The sequence below is a fragment of the Pseudorasbora parva genome, chromosome 7 (assembly GCF_024679245.1).
Source record: "Pseudorasbora parva isolate DD20220531a chromosome 7, ASM2467924v1, whole genome shotgun sequence".
Classification (NCBI taxonomy): Eukaryota; Metazoa; Chordata; class Actinopteri; order Cypriniformes; family Gobionidae; genus Pseudorasbora; species Pseudorasbora parva.
In genome coordinates this window covers 35,426,959-35,436,651 of record NC_090178.1, presented here as the reverse complement: position 1 = coordinate 35,436,651, position 9,693 = coordinate 35,426,959, and the positions used below count along the sequence as shown (strand labels likewise).

Here is a 9,693-nt window from a genome sequence, read left to right as displayed (position 1 = left end):
ACCCTCACCATGCTTTTACCATAGTACTGTAGTTTGACCCTGTTATGTGTAGTAAAAGCACACTAAATGCAACCCTCACCATGCTTTTACCATAGTACTGTAGTTTGACCCTGTTATGTGTAGTAAAAGCACACTAAACGCAACCCTCACCATGCTTTTACCATAGTACTGTAGTTTGACCCTGTTATGTGCAGTATAGCACAGTAAACGCAACCCTCACCATGCTTTTACCATAGTACTGTAGTTTGACCCTGTTATGTGTAGTAAAAGCACACTAAACGCAACCCTCACCATGTTTTTACCATAGTACTGTAGTTTGACCCTGTTATGTGTAGTAAAAGCACACTAAATGCAACCCTCACCATGCTTTTACCATAGTACTGTAGTTTGACCCTGTTATGTGCAGTAAAAGCACAGTAAACGCAACCCTCACCATGCTTTTACCATAGTACTGTAGTTTGGCCCTGTTATGTGCAGTAAAAGCACAGTAAACGCAACCCTCACCATGCTTTTACCATAGTACTGTAGTTTGACCCTGTTTTGTTACCACAAAATTGCCATGCTCTTAATTTTATGTAAAATCCAAAATGTGTTCATTAATTCTGTATTTTTTGTTTTGCAGTTACTTCACATTACTTCAGATACATCACATACTCCTCCATCTACACTCTACATTTAATCCAACGGCTCTTTTAAGAGCCATCACTTACAAAAGCTCTCTCTCTCTCTCTCTCTCTCTCTCTCTCTCTCTCTCTCTCTCTCTCTCTCACACACACACACGCACTCTCTCTCTCTCTCTCTCTCTCTCTCTCTCTCTCTCTCTCTCTCTCTCTCTCTCTCTCTCTCCTTCAATATGGCATCTTGTCAGAACATGTCAGGTTTTGACCAATTGTGTCAGGAAGCAGCTAATATTTCAAGGGAACTTGAACTCATAGCTGATAACGCTGAACTTGAAGCAGCTACCAGGGAGGCTGAACAAACTCTACAAACGTTTAACCCCCCACAGGTAATGCTAAATACAAAATAATACAAACATTTAATTAACGTGTTTAAAAAACACAACAACAGATTTCTTTCTTTATTTTTCCCCCAGATGAAATTGAAGACCAAACGAGCCTGTCCAAAACCAGTCTCTTTTGTGGAAAGGGATGAGTTTGGGCATCTTGTGCCTAAACGGAGAAGGCCAAAATTAACAAAGCCAAATATTTCTGATGGTATGTGTGCTATATTATGCTAAATTTAGTCTTTACAGCTCATAATGTGTAGCACCATCATTTGCCTGTACTGTATATTTCTAATAATTTCTATTAAATTTCTATTTATAGCTACAAGGATCAACAATTCAGCTACGTTGTCCACTGGAGACACTGGTCATGGTGAGTAATGACATCAACAATTTTCACAAGTCATGGAGAGTTATTATTGACATTTTGTTATGTCCCATTGTTTTCAGGTGAAATTCCATCACTGTGTACTCACACTGTTTGGCCAGCAGTTGAAGATATAGGTGTGTATTACTGTGTCATTACTGCATTTTACGTATCATTCTAACCAACCACCATGTACACTATAATTGCAGATTTTTTCTTATACAGAAACTCTTCAACAAGAGGTAGAGGATCTGTTAGCTGATACCACTGACATTCCGATCTCAAAATCAACTTCTTCAAATACTTGGTCATTTCGCATTGCCCAGAATAGAAAGAAGTGGGCAGGTTTGAGGCCAGAATTGTTGGAGTCTTTATTAACGGCTGAGTATACAGAGATCAAGCAGTGCCAACACTGCAGACTGAAGCGCTCTGTTATCCGCTGTAAAGACTGTATTCCTAAACAGCTGTACTGTGCCGACTGTGATATGTTGGCCCATGAAAGGAAACTTCACAACCGAGAGACCGATGTGGAAGGATTCTTTCAGCCCCTTTCCCCATCAACTTTGGTGAAGGTGGATATTGAAGGCCAATTCCAATTTGAGGAAAAAAGTATGTAGTTTAGCTTTTTCAGAATTATAAAACCTTAGAAACTATCATGTGAGTTTCCATGTAGTCATAATGATAATGCAGCAATGTTATTTATGGTACCTTAAATGTTTTTTCTAGCTTGCCTTTTGCCTCTTGAGGCACCTGAGCAAATTTGCCACTGTGCCACTGATTCCATTGTGGTGTCTGAAGGTAAAAGGGCAATTCTCATAGGAATTGATGGTAAGTCCAGTGTAAAAAAAAAATATATATATATATTTCTATCTTTTATAAATTATTGTTGTTTTTTTCAATATTACAAATGCATCATGAATACATTTGTATTATTTCAATAGGTCGCTACAATGTCAGCTTGCCACAATTCACATGCTCACGTCACATGAGCAGAATGACCAGCATCCCTTTATTGATCAAGTCTGGTTACTGGCCTGCCACAGCAAACTGTGAAACCCTATATAAAATAGATGTATTTGTGTCCTATGACCACATGAAACTGACAGCTCCTGGACTGTCAAGACAGTCCTTCACCAGTTTACTGGAACAGCGGACAGAGTTCTTTGGCCGAGTATTAATTGAATGAATTACCTAATTATTTCTTTTCATTTTTGGGAGTGAGCTATTTCTTATAGGGTTTTTGATCTCTTTGCTTTATAGAGTGGAAAGATATGCGCAGATGCTTTTCATAGAAGTTTTTTTGAATGGAGATACTGTCGGTATGAAATCGATCAGCTTTGTGGACTGAAAGTCTTTGACTGTCCAGCCTGTTCGCCATTTATGCTCGCTGTTTCAGTGGATGGTAACAGGAAAATGTACCGCTTCAAAAGAGGGTAAGGGAAGTTATATATTTGTCTTTCAAAAAGCATTTCAAAATAATATTTTGTTCTAGTTTGCTTTTCATTAGATAATCAAATAAAGCATTTGTAATTTTTTCTAGGGATGAAGATCATGGCCTGTTTAAGGGTGTCTTTGTCTGTGAGGATGAAGAAGTGTCAAAGTTTGTGGACTACATTAATGATCAGACAAAGCATGTAGGTTCCATTGTTTTGTCTTAATGGCTTGCAATTGCAGTAAAGCAACAATTCAAAAGCACTCAAAATCTGTAGAACAAAATGCTAACAGATTTACATTTCTTTACACATATTTATTTAGACATTTATTGATAAATGTAATTTATTGCAGTGTTGTTAACTCATCACATTGTTTTTCTTTCACTTTGTTCTCATCTTCATAGTCTACTGGAAAAGGTGTCTGTGGCTCGAGCCAGTGGACTGCTGCACGGGAATCTGTCCCGAAAAAAATTAACAAACTGGATGAGGAGGGCATGGAGGTGGCTGTCTGCCGACATGGTGTGCTGCTGAGAAGTCTGAACATGATGAGGGGAGAAATTTTTGCTTATCCCATGTTCTTACAGAAGGAGTTGAGTCCAAGAAATGTTCAGTTCATGTGTACCGACGTGATTTGCAAGTACTGGCCATACCTGCAGAGAGTTGCAAATATTTGTCCAGAATTCTCTCCTCTCCTGGACATGAAGCCATTTCTGTCGGTAATGCATGCAAAGGCCCACTCTTGGAAATGTGAGGTAAACTGAAGTTTTAAAAAAAGTTACCAATTTGTGACTTGTTTATTTTCATTAATTATAAAATTTCTTGGTTTCTGGTTGAGATTATTTTGAAACTGTTAAAAATATTTGATCTCCATGCACAAGATTAAGTGGGGTGGGCGAAACCAAGAAGGAGCAGGCACCACACTGGGTGAAGAGGTTGAACAGGTTAACAGCTTCTTGTCAAGAACTGCTATATGCAGTAAATACATGACCAAAGGAGGTAAGTGTATGCTGCAAAGTTACCAAATATAATTTAAAGATAAGCACTTTAATTTTTGAATGCAGTTAGTGAACTTTTATCTGATCCTGTATCCATGCCAGTGTTATCCATGTTAGCGCAAGTCCAATAACATTTTCATATCAGCCCTCTAAACAAATAAAAAATGAAACAAGTAACATTATTGGAACTATTGTTTTCTTTATATTATTTCATGTATTTTCTAGCTAGAACAGACATGATTACCATCCAGGCCATGGCATGGAACAAACGCAAAATTGAAAACCTTGCGAAAGTGCTGTCCCGAAGATTAATAAAGGTATATTTATTTTCTCTTTTATAGGTGAAAGCAACTTTTAATTATGGTTTAATAAAAACAGGGTTTAATTATGCTTATCACAATTTTTAGTGCAAACAAAAAAGCAATTGGTATTAGATCAATCACTAGAAAGTCAAAACTGAATTTCAAAAACAATTTTACAATAATTTTATACTGTTTTCCATGCTCATTTTCAATAACTATGAATGCAACTGTCATTAGTTTTGTATGTTTTAATAATTGCACTTTATGGTATCCTGTTATTTATTAGACAAAAGCAAAAATTCAGGAGGAGTCCTTAAACCTTGATGCAATGAAGGCAGAGTTGGCAGTAACAGATGACAAGCTTCAAGACTGGATCAGTGAAATCAAACAGTGGGCTGATGCAGGTAGTCATGATTTAAATGTGCATATATATATATACTTTTTAAGCTTATACATCTGATATAATCATACGTGTACATTTTTATTCCTATTATAAATGTCTATCTTATCAATAATTTAGCAACAAGTGAGGAGAACACAGGCAGTCAACAGGGGCTGCAGAAGACGATTGAGACGCTTTATGTGAGCATCAAGCAGAGGAAGCACAACCTTTACCGTCAAACAGGTTAGAACACTTTAAACAGTAAATAATTTTAAATCATTGAACAATTACAGCTTTGGATTGCATTGTTTAGTGAGATGGCAGTTAACTGAACTTTGTGAGGAAAACATTTTTTTATGTATTTCAAACATTCATTATAAGAAAGCAGTATGCAAAATACATATAAAAAAATACAAAAAATTATTAGTTTGTCTTAAATTGCACATATTATGGCATGCATTTGTCTTTTTAGATGGAAACAAGAGAAGACACAAACTCCGCAGAAAAATTTTGGAGGAAAAAGCCAAACTTAGTACAGCTGTAGATGAATACAACAGGACAGCACCTGAAAAACTGCAGTCAGCTGATGCAATTCTGGCATCTGAAAGTTACGCATGGCCATGGCTACTGGATGAGCATGGTATGTCTTGTTACTCATTTAAATTCTAATAATGTACTGTGTTTTTATGTATCAACCTATCTGCTTAAAGTAGATATTGTTTATGCCTATAGTGCAGCAGGATGTCATACATGTTTGCTGGAGCATGTATGCATTTGTTTCAGCTGTACCAAGTTTTCACTTGCTCTGCAGCAGTGTCAGCATATCTAGTCCCCCAAGACCAGAAACAATAACTTACCTATCATATATATCATTATACTAAAAACTTATTTTGAGAGTTGTCATTAATAAAATGTAATTTCACAACATTTTCAATTATAGCCACAAGAATTGTTTCCGTTTATAAATGCATTGGTCATGTTGATTAATTTATATATTTAACAGACTTTGTACAAACTAAATTGATATTACTCATCCCATTATTTTTCAAAAACATCTTCACAGATAATCTTACCACAAAAAAAAAAGGCCTTTGACCAACTGATGCTCCTGAAGCGGCTTACAGAAGAAGAGTGCATTGTCCTAAAAGAGATAAAAAATCACTGGAAAAGCCTCAAAAGAGAACATTCTGTTCTAAATGATCTTTCAAGCCATATTGCTGTTGAAATGAGAGAGAACGGTATGTACTACATATTTTCCTGTTCATCTTGTGTAAATAATATTAACATCAATATATCCACAATATCATGATCTTTAATTGAACCTGTGGTTATTAGCTATAACTGCTGTTCTGTACTGGTAATTAAGTTAACTGATGCTGTAAATTCTGCAGAAAATTACAGCAGAACACCACTTGCTTGAAATGACATAATATTTTTTGTGTGTTTTTGTGTTAATTACAGAACAGGACTGTGGACTTTCTGAAATTGGAATTCTAGGACTCCACTCTCTGCTTAAGAAAAGCCTATGCTACCTCAAAAGTCACATCTCCTCTGTTCATCAGCTGTACAGTAGTGTAATAGACAATTGTGATCTGAAAGAAGATGATTACATGGATGAGGAGAATATCCAGTATGGTTTGGAGTACGATGAGGAAGAGGATGAATACGAAGACTATTTTTCCCAGTCCGTATAAAAAGTGTCCACTCTGGTGAAGTTGCTCCAATGTTTTCAACATTTGGTCAGTGGCTGCATAACTGCATTGTGTGTGTGGATGTCACATACTGTTAAAAGTGTAATGAACCATCACTTGGAGCTTTATATCTAAAGAGTATTTACAGACACGTGACAGCAGAATGAAGGACAGTGTTTGTATGCTGATCAATTTTGTTAAAAAAAAAAAATGTATCAGTCACAACAAAGATGGTTTTTAATGAATTTTACCATCTCACTGAAAAAGGCCCCTTGCAAATATGTAATCCTAGTTTTATGTTTGTATATTAAAATTGTAAAACATTACTAGTGTACTCCTTATTTTACTCAGTCTAATTGCTTTTTGATTGAACAAATATGTAATATACAATTCATGACCCTCTGGACAATGGTTTACCACAATGTTTTATATTCATATACTCTCACAAATAAAAATGGCTAAATTATAATATATTTAGACATAGAGATCCTGCATGGGTGTGATTTAGAGTTTGTGTAATGGGTTAGATATGTATGCAGTAAAATGCTTGTACTGTTTAAATTATATTCCCTGGTGTGTACAATGGAAACCATTAGGGTTGGTAAAAATATTTTAACATAGACCTAATTGTGCATCAGTTTAACCATTCAAAGAGATATATAATTTTAAAATGTACGTTATTTTTATTGGGAATAAATATATGTATAGGAACAAATACGTTATTCCTCAGGAAGATCCTGTCAAAGATGACCATATATGGACAAGTAAGTGTGGCGCCTCGGTTGTCATTGGATGCACACAGAACCGGCATGGCTGTGATTGGATTATCTTTAAATCCCTATTAAAAAGTGCTTCGTGCTCCAAAGTACGTTTTGCTGTTATTATTACTTCAGCAATACGTTCATTTAACAGTAACGCGTTGCTTTGTTTAAAGAAATTATACTTTTACCGAGATCCTAACCCTAACCCTAACTACACACTTCAGAGAACTACAGCGCCATGTTTTCCTGTAACCGTGTAGAATGACAGAGGCTTATGGGTAATGTAGTTTAAAACGTTTAGGGGGTTCAATTAAATAATGTCTATCCTTAATGAAGAAATTATTTTCTAAATATGTGAACTGGGCAAACCTCTGTAAAATATTTGAGATGTAGGCTTAAACTGAGTATTTTACTGTGCACACTTTTTAAAACACATTTATACCACATTTCCATATAAACCTGGAAACTGTGTCCAACATTATTTATTATGCATAGTATAAGTAGTTGTCTGGCCAAGTTTCTTTTAAATACACTAATTATACTTTGTTGTATAGCTATTTAAAAAGTGCACTTTGTGGGTCTTCCAGGGGGCACTACTTGGCCCCTGGGGGTGGAAGGGCAGTAAAACCTACACAGATGTATTCTATTAATCATGTACATCAAATTAATTGAATCACATTTATATTGGAGAATTTAAACTTCCCCCCATTTTTCTATAGTTACATTATGCTTGTTTCAGTTTTTGATTTTGAGACACTCTGGTAAAATATAGAAATTGTGGAAGAGACTATTAAAGATTCAAAATGAACACTTCTTTTAACAGCATTAATATTTTGATCTAATATGTTTTATTTGCATAAATACATGCAGTGAGTTTTTTTTTCTCTGTGATTTGTCTGAGAGACCCCGGCCATGAACTAAGGCATGTCAAGGGCATAGTCTGGAGTCTGTCTGTGGGTAATTCTGCACAGCAGGTTAGTGGGGCACTAGAGATTCTCATTTCATAAGTTATAATGGCCAAATGGAATGGGACACTGTCTAACTCAGAGTGAGGGCAACTTGAGGATAACAGATATCTGTGATGTAGTGTATGGGACAGACACCTTCATGAGCATATAGGGAATGTATACCACAATCATTTTTTAAACAATGGCAATGGGTGAACCGGCATTTATCCAATTTATTGTTAACATTATAAGTTCTATTTTGAGCTATTCATTCAAATTAAACAACCAATTCACTAAGACAGTGGTTCCCAAACCTGTCCTAGAGGACCCCCAGCACTGCACATTTTGTATGTCTCCCTCATCAGACACACACTCAGGTCTTGCTATCTCTACTAATGAGCTGATGAGTTGGATCAGGTGTGTCTGATGAGGGAAACATGCAAAATGTGCAGTGCTGGGGGTCCTCCAGGACAGGTTTGGGAACCACTGCACTAAGACATCATTTTACTATTACACATTTTACATATTTACTAAGGACAATGGACCATTAATTTACAGTACAGACAGCATGCCGTTTATGGTACAAAAATGCATGCAATACAATCAAATATGAAAAAAATACCTCTGTACTCATCTTCTTGCTCTTCCTCAAGTGCTGGACATTAGTTATGGGAATGGTTTTGCTTGTATAGGATCCATGTTGATTGATCATTATACAGTTGACCATTAGTTGTGTTAAGTGTCTGTAACAATAAATCCCACTGCAACCTATTGTAAAGCACCTTTTAGTGTTCAAGTTCAAGTTCAAGTTCAAGAGTTTTATTTGTCACATACACAGTTATACAGAATACAACCGGCAGTGAAATGTAAACAGGTCCGCTCCATGGACAGAAAATAACAATTAACAAAAAAAAGCACAATAAATTATACAATAGGAATAGGATAAGGTGCTATATATATATATATATATATATATATATATATATATATATATATATATATATATATATATATATATATATATATATATATATATATATATATATATATATATATATATATATATATATATATATATATATGTAGAATTATGAATAAATCAAGTAAAAGAAATAAGAGATGTGGAATAAAATAAGTGAGATAAAGTAAACTGAAATAAATACGTGGATAACAGAAGTGCAGGAGTGTAATGTGCAAACAGCATTATAATGAGTAGTTACATGGAACACAAGAATAAAGTGCAGTGCAATATCAGTATGTGAGTTGTTAATACTGAAGTGAGGTGAAGTCACATGTTGTTAAGTGACAGCGTTCAGGAGTCTGATGGCCTGTGGGAAGAAACTTCTCCTGAGTCTCTCAGTTTTGGCCATCAGGCTACGGAAGCGCTTACCAGAAGGCAGCCGGGTGAAGTGGGGGTTGGCCGGGTGATTAATGTCCTTGATGATTTTTGTAGCTCTACCTCTGCATCATTTGATGTAGATGTCCTGCAGAGACAGGAGAGCTGACCCTGAGATGCGCTCGGACAAGCGCACCACTCTTTGCAGTCGTGACTGGTGCTGTTACCATACCACGCTGTGATTCACTGAGTCAGTAAACTTTCTATCGCCCCTGAATAGAACGTTTTCAGGATAGCTGGTGAGACCCGGAATTTCCTCAGCTGGCGCAGGTGGTACAGTCTTTGCCTGGCCTTTTTCACCTGAGACTGGATATGTGCAGTCCAGGTCAGGTCCTCGGAGATGTTCCCTTCATGTAACTGCTGTATGTTTGTTATAAAACTTTTGGTGCCTTGTCCCAAATGTCTTTAATATGACT

The 9,693-nt window shown here is 36.1% G+C and overlaps 2 protein-coding genes across 2 annotated transcripts; both read left to right on the top strand.

The window, feature by feature from the left end:
- Nucleotides 1-853: 853 nt before the first annotated feature.
- On the top strand, nucleotides 854-3,564 carry LOC137083939 (uncharacterized). The gene is made up of 10 exons (XM_067449875.1): nucleotides 854-1,006; nucleotides 1,094-1,214; nucleotides 1,326-1,376; nucleotides 1,454-1,507; nucleotides 1,596-1,979; nucleotides 2,097-2,198; nucleotides 2,312-2,541; nucleotides 2,631-2,803; nucleotides 2,911-3,004; nucleotides 3,208-3,564. The coding sequence occupies exons 1-10, from the start codon at nucleotides 854-856 to the stop codon at nucleotides 3,562-3,564; spliced, it is 1,719 nt and encodes a 572-aa protein (XP_067305976.1).
- Nucleotides 3,565-3,573: 9 nt separating this feature from the next.
- Nucleotides 3,574-6,437, top strand: LOC137083840 (uncharacterized). The gene is made up of 7 exons (XM_067449788.1): nucleotides 3,574-3,799; nucleotides 4,024-4,115; nucleotides 4,387-4,504; nucleotides 4,621-4,725; nucleotides 4,955-5,122; nucleotides 5,546-5,720; nucleotides 5,944-6,437. Exons 1-6 carry the CDS (start codon nucleotides 3,673-3,675, stop codon nucleotides 5,575-5,577), a joined length of 642 nt encoding a protein of 213 aa, XP_067305889.1. The 5' UTR covers nucleotides 3,574-3,672; the 3' UTR covers nucleotides 5,578-5,720; nucleotides 5,944-6,437.
- The last annotated feature ends 3,256 nt before the right edge of the window (nucleotides 6,438-9,693 follow it).

Coding starts and splice junctions, on each gene's coding strand:
- LOC137083939 (XM_067449875.1), top strand. CDS start 854: ATGGCATCTTGTCAGAACATGTCAGGTTTTGACCAATTGTGTCAGGAA. Junction 1,377..1,453: donor CACTGGAGACACTGGTCATG/GTGAGTAATGAC, acceptor CATTGTTTTCAG/GTGAAATTCCATCACTGTGT. Junction 2,804..2,910: donor ATGTACCGCTTCAAAAGAGG/GTAAGGGAAGTT, acceptor AATTTTTTCTAG/GGATGAAGATCATGGCCTGT.
- LOC137083840 (XM_067449788.1), top strand. CDS start 3,673: ATGCACAAGATTAAGTGGGGTGGGCGAAACCAAGAAGGAGCAGGCACC. Junction 4,116..4,386: donor TGTCCCGAAGATTAATAAAG/GTATATTTATTT, acceptor GTTATTTATTAG/ACAAAAGCAAAAATTCAGGA. Junction 4,726..4,954: donor CAACCTTTACCGTCAAACAG/GTTAGAACACTT, acceptor TTGTCTTTTTAG/ATGGAAACAAGAGAAGACAC.